Source organism: Dreissena polymorpha, chromosome 5, assembly GCF_020536995.1.
Source record: "Dreissena polymorpha isolate Duluth1 chromosome 5, UMN_Dpol_1.0, whole genome shotgun sequence".
In the NCBI taxonomy this organism is placed as follows: domain Eukaryota; kingdom Metazoa; phylum Mollusca; class Bivalvia; order Myida; family Dreissenidae; genus Dreissena; species Dreissena polymorpha.
In genome coordinates, this window is record NC_068359.1 from 79,522,322 (window position 1) to 79,541,052 (window position 18,731).

The following is an 18,731-nucleotide window of genomic DNA, read 5'->3' on the forward strand; positions in this document are numbered from 1 at the left end:
GATTACCCATCGAATGAAGTAACTATTTCAATCATATTTATGAAAAATGATTTAAAACTTTGTATATTTAACAAGTATTTTAAGAATTCAATATAATTTTAACATCCTTAAAATGGGATATAACGTAAATAACAAACAAGTATTATCATGTTTCATTTAAACAATTGTGTAGCATTACGAGAAACAATTATGATGAATTGTAAACGACACTCTACAAACCTATAATATATGACCAATGCTGGGAAAATCAGTCTTGTGTTCAAAAAATCACATTTTGACTTTTGGGCAATTTTGGATTCTCTAAACATTGTAGTTCAAAAAAATGATATAGATTTTTTGATGTATCATATTCAAATATAATTTTATGACCTTCCAAAGTGACCAACCCTACATTTTTCCGTCACTAAAAGTTATCATTTAATACAAAAAAACAACCAAAACATTCAAAAAAACAAGCACATTGTTTTATTAAAACAATACTCTTTCCTTTAGTCAAATAAATAATTATAGTGCAATAAACTGACAACAGCATTATGGACATTTAAAATGTATCATTTGTGTTGCTATGGTAACCGATCTACATGTTAATAATCACCAGAGCACACAATCACACCTTTTATAAATATATGAATTGTATTTTCAATCATGTGTTTGTTTAAAGGCAAACACAACATTAATTTCACTGTTTTGTAACTAGTAAAACAATAACAATCAATAATTTGTGTGTTCCATGAACAATTTCCTTTTTTAATCAGTTACGTGTGTATTTAAGTATAATGTAACCTCAAACACAACAGAAAGGAAAAAAACAGCATTAAAAGTGTTGGTTAAAAGTACAGTTGGATACTCAATGTTTCAGTATATGAAATAATCATTATTTATCATTATTTCTGATATAGAAAAATAGACAAAATAAACAATAACTTATACATCAAAATTGTTTGTTTTTGTTACTATGGAAACAATGTAGCAAACAAACAAAAATATAGGATTTTCATTGTAAAACAAAAATAAATACAATATTCACACTGATTTTTTTCCAGTTTTTCGGAAAGGCAGTCTGTGTCCATAAGGTGAAAACAATTGCATGGTAACATGGAAAAAAATATTTTTGTTTTGTAAGTATGAGATATAAAAAACTTGAAAACATGCTTATGCAATTAGAACAACAAACGTTTGTATTGAACATTTCAAAACCTGTATCAACTGACACATTTAGCACTCGTATACATGTTTAAGCTTTCCTAGGAGTAGAGGATTTTTTGCACTGTTTTGGGCAAAATATATCACCCAATACCTTGGACAAAATAAACACTGATACATGATGTATGTAATTGTTGTGGCATTATCAGAGAAGATCAGATGCGCATCTTAATGCATGTTCTTTTTTGGGAGGCACAGTCTGTATTTTGTCGCTCACCAGTAGCGCGTTTCGGACATGTCAAGTTTTTTGGTTCATCTGTGCAACAAAATTCTCGAATGTTTTCAAATAAATATCACAGTCAGATGGTCCAGATCAAGCCCTTTCGCAAACATTTCTTATGGCAGGTTGTCACAGCTCACATTAACATTCACTTTCGAGACCTTCCTGAGAGTGATTCTGACTACTGGTGAGTCCCTAAATTCCCTGCACTCAACAACACCGGGATGATCCGCTGACACATGGAATTGATTCAATTTGGTGACATTCTTTATGGGGTGAAACAATGTTGAAAGGTAATCCTTCCTGTCTAAGAAAACAACAGGATTGGAAGTGTCCCCCACAAGCTGGCGGATGTTGTGGCCCGTCCTTGACGATAACCCCACAGACGCAGCGACATCAGACAGCAATTGTGCATTGGAGTTTCTGTATCAAGAGTACCATTAAACTAAGAAACAATTGCAAAATATAGTTTTCCTATTATCAAATTATTATTTTGTTGTTGTTGTTGTAATAGAAAACTACAAAGTTTGAAGGATGATTTTGCATGGGATTTTGTTTGCCATATCAAAAATTTCATACCAATAAAACACCTGAAACTACTAAAATAAATATTTATTTTCATGTTACAAGACATAAAGTACCTACACACTATTTTTAATTGATTTATGTTTTATTATTTTTATATTTTATTACATGGCAGAACTATACAACTGGATAGACCTATGGAAATGCAAACAAGGTTTATCAAGACGGATCATGCATGTCACATACACTATACTGTGATAAGGAATTAACCTCCACTTTGACTTCCAGATGCCAAAGTGCCAATCTGGTGTAAACTTTGTATGTCTTATCTACATAAAGCTTAGTGTGATGATTCTGTGTAAACCTGAAATGTTAAAAAATAATTTTAGCTCCACTGGCCAAAGGCCAGCGGGGCTTATGTCATGGTCCTGTGTCCGTCGTGTGTGCGTCCGTGCGTTGACTTTTTCTTTTAACATCTTCTCCTAAACAACTGGTCAAAATCTGATGAAATTTCTCAGGAATGTTCCTGTGGTGAACCTCTTTCAAATTTGTTCAAATTATGCCCCTGGGGTCAAAATCGACCCTGCCCCGGGGGGTTAAAAAATTGAAAATTTGCTTATATAAGGCCTATTTTGTGCAAACTTTAAAAATCTTCTTGTCGATACCCATTGGGCCTAGGGCTACCAAATTTGCTATGTAGTGACATCTTATAGTCCTCTTCGAAATATGTTCAAATTATGCCCCTGTGGTCAAATTTGACCCTGCCCCGGGGGGTTAAAAAATTGAAAATTTGCTTATATAAGGCCTATTTTGTGCAAACTTTAAAAATCTTCTTGTCCATAACCATTGGGCCAAGGGCTACCAAATTTTGTATGTAGTGACATCTTATAGTCCTCTATCAATTTTGTTCAAATTATGCCCCTGGGGTCAAATTTGACCCTGCCCCAGGGGGTCAAAAGATTGAACATTTGCTTATATAAGGCCTATTTTTGCAAATTTTAAAAATCTTCTTGTCCAGAACCGTATTGCGTAGGGCTACCAAATTTGGTATGTAGTGACATCTTATTGTCCTTTACCAAGTTTGTTCAAATTATGCCCCTGGGGTCAAATTTGACCCTGCTCCGGGGGGTTAAATAATTGAAAATTTGCTTATATAAGGCCTATTTTGTGCAAACTTTAAAAATCTTCTTGCCCATAACCATTGGGCCTAGGGCTACCAAATTTGCCATGTATTGACATCTTATAGTCCTCTACCAAGTTTGTTCAAATTATTCCCCTGGGGTCAAATTTGACCCTGCCCCGGGGTTAAAAATTTGAAAATTTGCTTACATAAGGCCTATTTTGTGCAAACTAAAAAAAATCTTCTTATCCATACCCATTGGGCCTAGGGCTACCAAATTTGCTATGTAGTGACATCTTATAGTCCTCTTCCAAGTTTGTTCAAATTATGCCCCTGTGGTCAAATTTTACCCTGCCCCGGGGGGTTAAACAATTGAAAATTTGCTTATATAAGGCTTATTTTGTGCAAACTTTAAAAATCTTCTTGTCCATAACCATTGGGCCTAGGGCTACCAAATTTTGTATGTAGTGACATCTTATAGTCCTCTATCAAGTTTGTTCAAATTATGCCCCTTGGGTCAAATTTGACCCTGCCCCAGGGGGTCAAAAGATTGAACATTTGCTTATATAAGGCCTATTTTGTGAAAACTTTAAAAATCTTCTTGTCCATAAGAATTGGGCCAAGGGCTACCACATTTGTTGTGTAGTGACATCTTATAGTCCTCTACCAAGTTTGTTCAAATTATGCCCCTGGGGTCAAATTTGACCCTGCCCCGGGGGTCAAAAAATTAAAAATTTACTTATATAAGGCCTATTTTGTGCAAACTTTAAAAATCTTCTTGTCCATAACCATTGGGCCTAGGGCTACCAAATTTGGTATATAGTGACATCTAATAGTCCTCTACCAAGCTAGTTCAAATTATGCCCCTGGGGTCAAATTTGACCATGCCTTGGGGTGTCAAAAAATCGAAACTTTGCTTATAAAAGGCCTATTTTGTCCAAATTTTAAACATCTTCTTGTCCATAACTGTATGGCTTAGGGCTACCAAATTTGGTATGTAATGACATCTTATAGTCTTCTACCAAGTTTGTTCAAATTAAGCCCCTGTGATCAAATTTGAACATTCCCCAGGGGTCACAAAATTGAACATATGCTTATATTGGGCCCATTTTGTGCAAACTATAAAAATCTTCTTGTCCATAACCATTGGGCCTATTTCTACCAAATTCGGTAGGTAGTGACATCTAATAGTTCTCTACTTAGCTTGTTCAAATTATGCCCCAAAGAACAAATTTGACCTTGTCCAGGGGTCACAAAAATGAAAATATGCTTAAATAAGGCCTATTTTGTGCAAACTTTAAAAATCTTCTTGTTCTTAATTACAGAGCCTAGGGCTACTAAATTTGGTATGTAGTGATATCTAATATTCCCTTACCAAATTTGTTCAAATTATTCCCCTGTGCTCAAATTTGACCCGGCCCGGGGGTCACAAAACTGAACATATGACGTTTACCAGTGGATATTACTGCGGCCGTTTGGCTGTGACCAACAACAACAACAACAACATCTTGTAAACATGAGATAAAACCCTGTCATTTAGTGCCATTTTAGTTCAGATGGTGACTGCTTACAAAGGCATTGAAGTAAGAACATGTGTTATGAATGTTTTTCTTATAAACTGAAAAAAAGTCGGGTTTTATTTAAGTATGTCGAAAGTGACCATATATTCGGATGAAAATATTTTGGATGGCATGTTAATTTCATTTCTTTTTTGTAGTATTTAAACCAGTTTAATAATATATTATTGATTTTAAAAACACAATTTCCATGAAAATAATTATTTCAAGGAAAGTCAATATATGATACTGCACGGTAAACTCAAACTTTGTATCCAAGAGAAGGTGTTGAAATGAATGAAGTTCAATGTTCTTAACTATCGTATATGCTGCTTTTTAATAACTAATGATTCATTGTTCCATTTGTGAATCGTGACTCATGAATTGTTGAAATGATTGTCAATTGCTCAACAATCCATATATATTTCTGACCATTTTGTTAATTTTCTTAATATAAGTTATGAATTGATCTTAGAAGTCAAATGTATTACATAATTAAATACATTTATAAATATAAAGAAATAATTTTTAGACTATCATAATATTCTCAGGCCTGTTGGCCTTAGGGATGTGCGGGTTGATGAGCAATTTCTCCTTTTATCACAATTATTTCTACCGTACCTGATCTTTTCCTTCATATTCCATTTTAATTCAATTGACGTCTGCAGCGTCTTTCAAATTGGGAAAGTCCAAAATGTGTTGTTTGGTAAAGGGTTAAGGCATTTTGATTCCTATGGGTCTTGTGAATCTGTTTCAAATCAAATGCGTAGTTTTGATCTTCAGCATCTAAAAATATGTGAAATAGAAAGAACGACAATATCTTTTGGAGAGATAAATGTACCTACGTTATAAGCAAAGGACCTGTGCAACAATTCCCGGGCTTTTTAGTCTGTTTAGTAAACACGGTAGTAACTTTTTCCATATATAAAAACGCTCACCCTTCCAACTTTAAGCGCCCAGTGGGACAAGAGATAGAAAGAGAAAGTCACATGCTTGAGTACATTTCAACCCATGCGCATCACACGTTTTTTTCGCAAAGTAAAAACAATGGAGCAATACAGGGCCATCATGGCCCTCTTGTTTAAAAAGGTCAGGCTACAATTTAGAACATGTATTTTGTAGTAATTTACTGACTTAAAAATGGTTTGACTCATTTCAATATATTATTTTAAGAGATTTTTCCTTTTGGGATTGATACAAGAGTAAAATAAAATACATTTTCACTACATATCAACACGCTTTACCATTTTGCAATTGCATTACTGCAAACAAATATTTTTAACCACAGGTTTAGCTAAATTAAGTTCTCAACATTAAAAAAAGCTATCAGAAACACAATAACTAAGGGTTTGTTATTACCTACAAGAACTCTCCACAGAAGGTACCAGATGACTATGTTGTTTTTATTTTGGCCGCAACATTTGTCACACTGAAAGTGAGCATGCTGTTCTCCAAGACTGTTTGTGTTGAGGAAGTGGTAAACCTGGCTGACCACAGCATTTGCACCTTTACCATGTGACTGGCCTTTGTCTGCGAGGTAAAACACCTGCTTTCCTGTAAAACAGAAGACTAATAAATATACCGTAATATCTTACTAGAGATACCCAAATAGTTCTTTTTTTTCCAATCAATTAATAGGTGGTTTGAAACATTTAGATAATGCATGGTTATTGTCTTATCATAAAAGATTGATATTAGACGAGAATGATATCCTCCAGACCACACACGCACACAAACACGCACACACACACACAACGATAAAAAGTAAATAATCAATCGGTAGTTGATTACATTAATAGACTGATTCAATTTTTGGGTAGCAATGATATTAAATTAATTCAAATACCAGATCCTTCACAGCTGATTCCATACACCTCACACTTCCTCGGGGTCTTGAAATATAACTTCCCAGCCTGTAGAATATCAAATTATTGGTTATTTATCTACATAACACTTTTTTATAATCATAATTATTAATTAAATTTGCGCTTAAACCTTTCTAAAATGTCAACCTTAAATTTATTTTGTTTATCAGCTTCTGCCAAATCAAGTTCAGACTTTTTAATAAACACAGTATCTGATGTTGTTTTTTTTGACAGCTTCTACATCAATATCAACATCAGACTCATCATGGTTTGACTAGGTCACTTTCATAATAACCTAACACATCAAACAAATCTCGAGTAGCGGGTGAGAAGTTTCAAAATAAAGGTGAAATTTAATATGGAATAGTGTTGGTGTAAATAAATTGAGACATGATATTTTAAAGTCAAATTTCAATCTACCACCATTTCATGTAAACAATTCAGTTGCTATCGTACAGTTTACTTCCGGGTCAAACTTGCGAGTCGCGAAAATTAATCACAAAGCAAAAATACACATATATCTGTGGTGTTTATTTAGGTTAGCTCTTCAGTGGGTTTTGCATGCAATTTCAGCAACTACTAACAACGACACTTGACTAATACACTCACATGAGCATCGACTGTAAACCTTGTCAGGATGGCACTGTCGTCCTTGGCAGTACACTCTTCGAGGGAAACGCTCGTCCGCAATCGTCGTCGGCTGCAGACAACCGATCCTCCTGGGAATACCTACCCCACGCACAGGCTAAACCTCCAGGGCAAGACACTTAGTCACAGGCTAATACTTACGTCACAGGTTTACACTTATGCTCCTCCTGGAAATACTTACCTCAGGGCATCTATCTTCCTGGCAATACTTACCTCAGGGAACACGTCTGCACACGTTCGCGGACCGGGTAGCAAGAGAGCATGGTCATCCCATCAGGCATCTGCGTCCATCCGATTGGCTCCACATCATGCAACATGGTCCCGTCACATGAACGACGCAAGCCGGGTACCAACTCTGCATAGGGGCGTGGCACCAGATGTCACTGGCACTACACTCCCCTCACTTTTCTCTTTTTGGGAAGACCCCCTACTCACAAAAGGTGTCGTCCCGCCGAATGTCATAGTCGTCCCGCCGTAGACGTCCCGTCGCACCCGAGGAAGTATATTGACTATCTTTCGGACCCCAATGCCCCGTTCGTAAGCAAGGAGGGCGCCTTCGCCATGCAACGTACTCTAAAGCCGCTGCGCCCAAGCCGTCCCATGCACCCCAAGGAAGTATATTGACTTTCTCTCGGACCCCAATGCCCCTTTCGTAAGCAAGGAGGGCGCCTTCGCCATGCGATGTACGCCTAGACGCAGCGACCTAGCGGATCTATGACCGTGCTCGGACTCCCCAAAGTCGGGACGACCTAATTGTTTCAAAACTACAGGCACGCCACAACGTGCGCAGAATGGGGGCCTCAACCCTAGATAGACCACAACTAATTTAACCCATTGGCCGGTTTTCGTACGACCACCAAGCATATTTTAATATGCATGCATACCCCAATTAAAGTGTAATACCCTCCATAAAATGTCAGTTATCCCTGGTCTGAAATCAACGCTAACAGTTAAGTATTGATTTATTTTGCCGTTCACAGTCTCATGCCGAGAGATTAATGGGCTCGCCCAGCCAGTAAATCCACAAAGCTTTAGCCATGGACAGCCTTCAGCTGTGAACAGTTACACTAAAATTTCACTAAAAAACTTATCTAAATAATATTTACCACCACGTTGGGTGACATGCAACAGTTTCCCACGGTTCCTGACATGCAATAATTCTCCACAGTTCCTGACATGCAACAATTTACATCTTCTAATGGCATAATATACAATGATGACATGTCCATGAGTGGTTATTCAGAGAAATATAAATAAAAGTGGGCTGAAAGAGCTCACAGCTGGATCTGATAAGAGTATTCTAAATACCTCGCCCTGCCGCCAACTATCCCCCAGTATTCAGCGAGGCGACGTGTACCCATTAGGCGTATTACACTCGCGTGAAAACACACCATCAGTACAAGTACGAAATAATAATAATAATTAATATAAATGTTAATATGTCTATAATGCTTGCATTTCTACTATTTAACAACAACACTACAACAATTATAGTGTTTTTATATATATTTACGGGTGGCAATACCAACCCAAACATCTCCACTCCCACTCAGGGAAACATGAACAGAAAAATGAAAAACGGTATCAGTTGCCGGATGTCATGACAGTGAAATCAACCCTGCGTTGTCACGGAGACCAAAAGTAACCAGTCTAATAATGTATTCAAATTTACTAAATAGTAACCAAACAATGGACTGGTGGGCGAGGCCAATAAGGGACTAATCGAATAAGTGGACACGTGCCTGGTTAATCAAACACATCGATTCTATCAACAGAATTGTTTGACACATAACAAATTTACACTTCACTGACACTAAATGGAGCGAAACACAACTAAAATAAAACAAGAAAAACAGAAAACTATTAAAGGTACCCACCCCCGCCATTTTATTAAGATAATAACCTCAGGCCCTCACGCTCGCTCAGACACTTACCTAATTTCCACCGCTGGGACTGCTCCCAACGGCGAGAACTTGCGGGTCGCCACCCTTCAGAGCCACGCCTGAAAGGTCCCCTAGATCCAACCTCCGAGATCTTCCGGCGTACACACGCGGCGACTCCGTAACCGCACGCACCGCTCTGGCGGTTTACCGAGGAGTCGCCATGACTTAACTGGTTCCTCTGGGTGTTACCAGAATGAAACCGGCGACTGGACAACTCCTGTGGGACTATGCCGACAGGTCTCTTGGGCAACCCTGTTAGGATTATGCCGACAGAGTTCCCGTAGCTAGACGATTCTTCTGACGTGCTCCGAAGACTGGACAACTCCTGTGGGACTATGCCGACAGGTCTCTTGGGCAACCCTGTAAGGACTATGCCGACAGGGTTCCCGTAGCTAGACGATTCTTCTGACGTGCTCCGAAAATTGGACAACTCCTGTGGGACTATTCCGACAGGTCTCTTGGGCAACCCTGTAAGGACTATGTCGACAGGGTTCCCGTAGCTAGACGAGTCTTCTGACGTGCTCCGAAAACTGGACAACTCCTGTGGGACTATGCCGACAGGTCTCTTGGGCAACCCTGTAAGGACTATGCCGACAGGGTTCCCGTAGCTAGACGATTCTTCTGACGTGCTCCGAAAACTGGACAACTCCTGTGGGACTATGCCGACAGGTCTCTTGGGCAACCCTGTAAGAACTATGCCGACAGGGTTCCCGTAGCTAGACGATTCTTCTGACGTGCTCCGAAAACTGAACAACTCCTGTGGGACTATGCCGACAGGTTTCTTGGGCAACCCTGTAAGGACTATGCCGACAGGGTTCCCGTAGCTAGACGACTCTTCTAGGGCTGCGATCGGGACGATCTCGCTAGTGTCCATCTCGACAATCTCCTGTTCCGCGGCCGTCCTGGAGCTTCCTGGGGCCACATCCAGGTCGGCCCTGTCTTCGTCGTCCATCTGTGCCGCCCAACTTGGGTTAGATCGAGGGCCCAACCCATCCACATCATTTAGAAGCAGAATCTCATTCATCTCAAAGCTAGTGTCCATACTGAAAGGAAATGGGAAAATGAATACTCCGCAACACCGATGACGAAGCCAAGCATAACAAAAAATAAAAATAAAATAAACAAATCTGGAAGATCCCTGCTGGACTTGATACGGCTTGTAACTGTTTTCTCCCTCCGCTGTAGCTTCACCGTCACCGACGCCGCCAGTCTCACCGTTGCCCCTTACAGTGCTCATGTCGGTGCACACCCCAATGTGACGAACAACTTCGCAAACTGTTGGTATCTGCAACGGAACCGCATCATCGATGCCTTCAGTGAACTCGTCTTCTCTGCCGCCGACGCCGCCAGTCTCACCATTGCCTCCTTCAGAGCTTATGTCGGTACACACCCCAATATGACGGACAACTTCGTGAACTGTTGGTAGCACCAACGGAACCGCATCATCGACGCCTACAGTCTCATTGTTGCATCCTTCAGTGCTCTCGTCGGTGCACACCCCAAAGTGACGGACAACTTCTTGAACGGTCGGCAGCTTGATGTTACTAGTGGAGAATCGGTAACCGCACGCACTGTTCCAGCGGTGTTCCGATGTTACGCCATAACCGGAAGCCCTTTTCCGACGGTCTGCCGCGGTGACACCACAACTGGACGCTTTCTCCCGGCTGTCTTCCGCGGTGACGCCAGCCGGATCTGCATGTCCGGCGGTCGGGGTGGCCCTAACTCCAGACTGGACCGCCACCCGCTGCACGCGAAACGTACCGACATAACTAGAACCCCCACGGTCCCGCTCAGTGCACTCATTGGTGACCATCTGTGGATCCCGGACGACTTCTGAAGCTGTCGGCAACGCGGACGTAACTGCGTCATGCACGTGGTCGGTATGCTGTAGGCTTCCCCCCTCGAGGCTCAAAACCTGCCCATCAAAAATAATAGTGGCCTCTGCCATATTGATGATGGCCCTGCCCGGATTCATCAAAATGTCGAAACCAAGTAGCATATCGACATCTGTCGGGGCTACATACAAATGCTGCTGATACCAGTAGTTACCAATCTTTAACTTAACTGGGCCTACTACAAAACCCTGCATGGAGGCATCCCTTCCTGTCATCAACAGCTTGACATCACGCTGCTTGGGAGGTGGCTGCTTCATGGCCTTATAGACCCGATCTGAGATGAGGCTGACCTCCGCTGCCGAATCAATCACTGCATCAACCATTACGTCACCAACCTGAACCTTCAAACCAAACTGCGCAGCTGAACCCAACTGGTTGACGCGACCTACTTCCGGTCTACTCTGCTGCTCAGTCGCCTCGGTTAATGACGGCGGTATCGACTCATTGTTGGAGACAGACCCGGCGCCCACACGACAACCACACCGGAAATGCATCAAGTTACCAAACAAACACGATATGCCCCGCCTCGCCATTACGGGATACTCGTCCCAATTTGAACCATACCTGCCTCGCTTCGATCCCTCGGGGTAAACATTTGAATTTGGGTATCCACTACGGTACCCGTTGTTTTGCCGGTTCCCAGCGCACCCATGGTAAGCATTTGGGCCGGATCCCCTTTCGTAGGCATGTTGGTTCCGATACTCACGTGGACCGCGGCCACCCGTACCCTGGGACACCTTACCTGGCGTTGCTTGTTGAACCCCAGGTTCTGGGTGCCGTCTTCATTGGAACCTTCGGCTGCATACTCGCCATACAATCTCTCGCCTCCGTCGGAACGGAACACCTGAACCGGTTGTCTGACGCGGGAATCATCGTCCTGGCTCACACAAGAGTTCGACAATCGCTCCACAGAACCTAGTATTCGATCGGACACCTGGGTCAATTTGTCGACCGCCGACCCACTTACCGTACCTGGAGAAGGTGCTCTTCTCACCTCGTGAACACACCTCGACTCTTCTCGCTCACCCTTTTGGCTATCCATCGTAGCCGCGGCGCAAGCCAACTGAACATGGCTATATATCTTCATCATGTTCATCGCATCTCCCATCGATGTGGGTAACTGCAGGCTTACATGCTTGTCGGCCTCCTTGTCAAGCAAACCGTGACAAAACTTCGTCAATGCCTGCTCAGTGGCGTACGCATAGGGCAGATCACGAAATCCGTTGTTGCCAGCGTCAGCACCCGATCGGACCAATCGTCCAGGGAATCATCTACTTCTTGTTGGACATCCTGAAAACGACCCTGCGCGGTGGCTGGGAGCTCCCTGGCACCAAAGCGCTCCTGAAGCCGCTGCATAAGCTCGGCGTAAGGTAACGTCTCCCTTCCTTCGGTCAGTAATGCATAAAAGTCCACCGCCTTACCAGTTAAACACCAACCAAGACAATCACCGCATTCTTCGTCAGACCAATCTTGCATTCTGGCGTAACGCTCAAACTTCCTCTTAAACAACAACCAATTGCTGCACCCATCAAATAGCAGGCTCTTTGGCAGCTTGGTCAAAACATTCCGATCCCGCTGGGACGGGGGGTTAATTGGGACTGGAGGGCTTGTCTGGATGGGAACACTGCTGGGTAGGGTAGGGTTACCTGCAACGGGTGGATTGTTGTGTGCAGGGTTATTACCTACTATAGGTAAATTGCTGGCTACTGCGAGATTACCTACCACCGGTAGGGTGCTTTGCACGGGAACACTACTCACAACGGGTGGGTTGTTTGGCATTGAGAAGCCACTTACAACAGGCTGGTTGTTAGGCAGTGAGACGCCACTTACAACAGGTTGGTTGTTAGGCAGTGAGACGCCACTTACAACAGGTTGGTTGTTAGGCAGTGAGACGCCACTTACAACAGGTTGGTTGTTATACAGTGAGACGCCACTTACAACAGGTTGGTTGCTAGGCAGTGCGAGGCCACTTACAACAGGTTGGTTGTTATACAGTGACACGCCACTTACAACAGGTTGGTTGTTAGGCGTGGTGAAAAGGGTTGGAAAAGGACGCATTATGGGAGCAGGAGGGCTTCTTGGGGCCCGAAAGTGTCCCAAATATTCTGCGGACGTCTCTCTAAATTGTGCTGGCACGTTGTAATCTGCCGCGCGCCAGGGGTTATGCGCTGAAGGGGCCATGGAAGAGGCCTCTAAAGTAACCTAGCGACAAAGGCTACTTTGCCTAGGTCGCTTGATTTCCCTACCAGCCCTCATCTGGGGCAAACCTAACGACTGGGGCGGGGCGGGGACGGTTGATGCGACATCAGACGGTATTGGCATGCCTGTCACCACCACAGGATTTGGCTGAAACAACAGACGCTTGGGGAACAAAGGCTTTGCAAACTGGGGCAGGAAATCGCTCCATATCCCCGGGCACTCCTCCTATCGAGTGATGTCCGCCTCTAAATCTGATATCTGAGAGGCTAGCTCTGCGTTTATCTGGTCCTGGTTTAGGTATGACGTGCTTACAAACATTGGCTCCGGGGCCCTGGACCTACTTGGGTGTTCTTCTTCCGTTCCACTGGCTTGGGACGCCGCTGCAAGCATTGGATTTTCTGCAAAATCCAGCTGGTCTAACTCCCTCTCACTTAGGGGCCGCCCAATTAGTACCTCCAAGGTGTCCAGGTCTAAGTTACCTGACCCTTGTCTAAGTTGGACAATGACCCGCGCCAATTACTGCCCTATTCCGGAGATCAACATCAACGTTTGTGGGGGGTCGAAATTTACCCGTACAAGACCCGGAGACATATTTCGGCTACTCATTTCTAATGCAGCACAGTACACAAAAAAATTGAAGAATCACAGCACGCACAATAAAAAAATACGACTATTAATAAATTTCAAAATTCAATGAAACAATTAAATATTAATTGCAATAAAACAATTATTTCACCATATCCATTACACCAATCCAAAACAAAACACTACCCAACGCGCGCTGCTCTAGCTACGCTACAGACGGACTTGCTCATAAACCCCGATTTCTCGTACTCTATTTACATTTTGAACAGCGACGCAAACATTGTAAACATTCAGGTCAGCTAGTGCACTTAAACTACTCCGCACCAATGATCACGCGACCTCAAATGCAGACAAGTTAAATTACCAGCAGTCAGACCACGTGGTCACCTTGCAACACGTCTAAAAATAGACGGCTGGCGCGTTACACGTCTAGCATAGACCACTTAACGGATTGGAAAAATATACAAACTAAATACGATTCGTGGTTCAATTTAAACACAGGATGCCGACTTTCGCAAAGAATGAGCCTAACCGTTAAACACAATTTTCACTTATCCCAACTTCTAGACACCATTGTGGTGTTTATTTAGGTTAGCTCTTCAGTGGGTTTTGCCTGCAATTTCAGCAACTACTAACAACGACACTTGACTAATACACTCACATGAGCATCGACTGTAAACCTTGTCAGGATGGCACTGTCGTCCTCGGCAGTACACTCTTCGAGGGAAACGGCAAACGCTCGTCCGCTATCGTCGTCGGCTGCAGACAATCGATCCTCCTGGGAATACCTACCCCACGCACAGGCTAAACCTCCAGGGCAAGACACTAAGTCCAGGCTTATACTTACGTCACAGGCTTACACGTATGCTCCTCCTGGAAATACTTACCTCAGGGCATCTATCTTCCTGGCAATACTTACCTCAGGGAACACGTCTGCACACGTTCGCGGACCGGGTAGCAAGAGAGCATGGTCATCCCATCAGGCATTGCGTCCATCCGATTGGCTCCACATCATGCAGTATGGTCCCGTCTCATGAACGACGCAAGCCGGGTACCAACTCTGCATGGGGGTGTGGCACCAGATGTCACTGGCACTTCATATCTTTCACTAACCTATTTTAAGCATGTGGAAAAATCATTTCCGAACCTTCTTCGATTGAAGACATCCAACAGTATGTCACTTTGATTTACAGCGTTTAATAGCCATTGAAAATGAACTCTACGAGACAGGTTGCGCAACCTGTGAACTGCTCAAACGAAACTGTGTCATCCAAGGGGAATAATTTGAAATAAATAAACGGATTACAAACCACCAATTGTGCCAGTATTTAAAGGACATATTCATGCCATATTGTGGACATTTTCAAAGCATGACATAAATTATGAGCCGAGAAATTGTATAAAAAAGACAAAATATCCAGCGCATTTTCGTACAAGATTTTTATCTCGCGATTTCCCGACATAAACGTCAGCGTACACAAGACTGATTTTCGCTGGCGACGTCACAATTATTATACACTCGCGTTTGAATTTGATCGAGCGCAAAGCAATTTACAAATAATATACTGCATGTTTTGGACCAATCTCTCAAAAACCATGTCTTTTTGCTTATTTGATTGGCGAAGACTGAAATCGGTGGTATTATTGCGCGAACTGCAATTGCCAGACTAACATTAGATTCGGACTTGTTTAGGTCATTATTAATATCAAATGCATACCGACTTGTTTAGTTTTCACAGAGGGTTGCATCGTTAATCTCTTAAACATATTCAAACACACCATTATTCATAAGGCCTTAGAAGAAACTTTATTGACATTACATGACACATCTGCGTAAGCTTTGAATAACAGTGAGTTCATCAAAGGGGCTAACTATCGGTTATTTTGTATGTTTTCGGCGTAAGCTGTATTAAGCCAGCTTTTCACCCTGCCTTGACCTTTGTAAGTGTCCAATAATATTCAAATAAAATTTCCCGCGGCTAGGTACGAATGAATACACTTCATTTATTCCATTGGCTGATTTGAATATAACACCAGAACATTGGAAACATATCCGCGTCTTTGTAACACTGTTTTACCGCATGAAACAATTTTATCTCTAATGAAAAGGCTCAATAGATAGAACAGTTTTACAATCAATTTTCGACATAAATACAGTTTGTGCGTTCACCTTTTATTTTCAGAGAATTACCAGCGCAAAAGCGTTTATACTAAAGGCTATATTCTCATATTTAGTACTTACTTGCATTGCATTTCAACCCGTGAGGTTTCGGTCAATTCGCGGCCAGTGTGTGAAAGTCAGAGTTTATATACAGTTCATCACCGGAGTTCGCAGAAGGGGTTGCGATCTTTTCATTGAAGGAAAACATTGGAATCTATGCTATTTTTGTCTGATGGAGTAAATAGTTCGTTTAGTCGCTTTGTCGATATATCAATATTTTAGGCACAGCTGTTGCCTTGGTCGTGTACAGTTGGCGTAAACAAGCCGTCGTTTCAGCAGCAGAATTGTTACCTAACTTTAATGTATTGCATTCCAATCCGCAAGGTATCAAGGTCAGTTTGCGGTCAGTTGCAGAAATCTTTATATAAACGCCGTCTCGTAAACTTTGTGCACTTGAAGTCTGTTTTGATCAGAAAGATACTAAATAAAGATATTCGGCGATATTATTGTGGTATGTCAATCATCGATTTTAATATGTTTTCAACATTTGCATGATAAGGACCAATTTTGATAAAAATAATTAGAAATATTTATCCATTTAGACCAGTTTATTAAGCATGAGCACAATAATTCACTATACTATAATTATGCAATTAATAAGATTCGAGTATTGCCGGCTGACCTATATGCACTCGTTTATTTTCATGTTTCTTGTGTTTTTCTATTCTGTAAATAAAGATATCTGAGTAATAATATCACATAAAGCAAAATAAGCCACGAAATCTGGCGCAACACCCCATAATTGATTTGCTCGTGATGTAGCTAAGAACTGCGCAGAAAAAAGGCATCCACTACTTTTTATCTCATAGAGATAACTTTTGATCGTTCATAAACATCGACCACAATCAACGCCGTATATCTTTTTTAAAGATATTTCTTGTTTGGATATATATCACATGTTCCATCCAGGTATGTTGTATGCGCCGTTTACATGTATACAATAATTTATGTACAATTATGCAATTGATTTATATACTTGTTTTTGTATAATCAACAGTATTATGTTAATGTCTTCGTATTGGTTGGTGATCTCTGCCAAACATTTACATGTATAAAATGTTTTGAAAATCGGTTTCCGAGAATTTATTATACAAAACATGTGAAACATAAGTTATATATCGATGTATATCTATCTATCTATCTATATATAGAGAGAGAGGGTTGGTAATGGGGCCATTCATAGTTGAGATTGACCGTATTGTCATAAGAGATGTTCAGTATCAATTTGAAGTAAATCGGTATAGAAATAAAGTACTTAATGTAAAATAACATTAAAAAATGAGTGAAAATCTCTGACCCGGCCCCACCCCAACCCCCATAAATTTTGACCCAGGGGTCATAACAAAATTCCAAATAGTGCATGGTCGCACATATGCTCATAGCTACAAAGTTTCAAGGTTCTAGTGCTTATAGTGTAGGAGAAGATAGTGGCCAGGACGGACGGACAGACAGACAAACAGACGGACAGACGTCGGAGATAACCACAATATGGATAAAAATATGAAGGGAACATAATACCTTACGGAAAGTCTTTAAAATGACACAGTCGGATAATGCATCGGAAAATAGTCAAGCCTATGTTAACTCGCGAATTGCCCGAAAAGTGATCGAGTGTATTCTGGACTATGATGTTAACCTCGGTATAAAAGAAACGATTGAATGAACGCATTTTAGAAACTCTAAATTGTCTTAAGGTGTGAAATTGGGAAAAGGAAAGGACTAATTCTTTTGCGGAGTTAGCAGGAAGTGAAAATTACGCGTTTGATCCTGATCGTTTTTAATAATAGCAATCGTAAAAATATTGATTGTAGCTCAAAAGAGCATTAAATATCAGTTTAATATAAATTTTAAATGTATACTCAATGGAATCAATATTTGTTTATTTATGTTTATTAATTAATTTTAATATTGTTGGCCCACATCAACTGCATTATATGATAGAAAAGTCATCATTATTGCCAAAACGTAACGGAAAAATATTTAATAAACTTCTTCTGCTTACTTGTTTCTTTGATTTTTTTAATTTGTTGAAGTATTCGTTGTATTAAAAGTTTGTCATAATCTGTTTTGCATAGATGTGTTATTTCTTAGCATTGCATAAAGAGCAATGGAACAGCTTTTTACAAGATTAGTAAAATTAACAATATTGCTTGTTACATGTCAATAGCTGTCGAAAGGGCCCCCGAGAGAATTTCAGTGATATGATCACAGCCAAGTGTCCTAATAAAATAGCACACATTTTTCTTCATTTACAGACTCGAAAACATCCATACTAAAGAAATGATATTTTATCATTTTTTGGAACTTCAAAAGTATTTTTACCCAATTAGCCTCTCGTCATTTTTGTGTCAACTGATAAAGGTCTGCCTAACAAAACTTGTTTTACAGTTTTTGCGATGATTTCCATGCATAGTAAACGACATTGGAAATAACATAAAATGTTACAAGTACGAGTAGACTGCCGTTGCACCACTACACAAGAAACAGTAACAGTTAATGTTTCGAGTAATACAAATACCACTAATGCAAACAATTCTTGCATCGCTTAAATATATAGATCTGTATATGCATCTTTATATAGATCTTGTGGAGGAATCTAATCACTTATTATTAAAGATATAACATTAAATTGGGTATCTGGGTAAATTGGGTGTTATTCTGCTTTGCATCAAAACATTAAGAAGGTAATTATTTATTTAATTGAATTGCGTGCTCTTTTAGAGCTATTTTTTATTCCGGATTCTATTGAAT

The 18,731-nt window shown here is 40.9% G+C and overlaps 1 protein-coding gene across 1 annotated transcript; it reads right to left on the reverse strand.

Annotated features, from left to right (window-relative positions):
• Positions 1-407: 407 nt before the first annotated feature.
• LOC127881812 (uncharacterized) lies at positions 408-11,552 on the reverse strand. Its single transcript, XM_052429945.1, has 5 exons — positions 7,099-11,552; positions 6,471-6,537; positions 5,984-6,178; positions 5,246-5,410; positions 408-1,846 (listed from the first exon to the last, which is right to left on the reverse strand). Exon 1 carries the CDS (start codon positions 11,506-11,508, stop codon positions 9,028-9,030), a length of 2,481 nt encoding a protein of 826 aa, XP_052285905.1. The 5' UTR covers positions 11,509-11,552; the 3' UTR covers positions 408-1,846; positions 5,246-5,410; positions 5,984-6,178; positions 6,471-6,537; positions 7,099-9,027.
• Between the last annotated feature and the right edge of the window lie 7,179 nt (positions 11,553-18,731).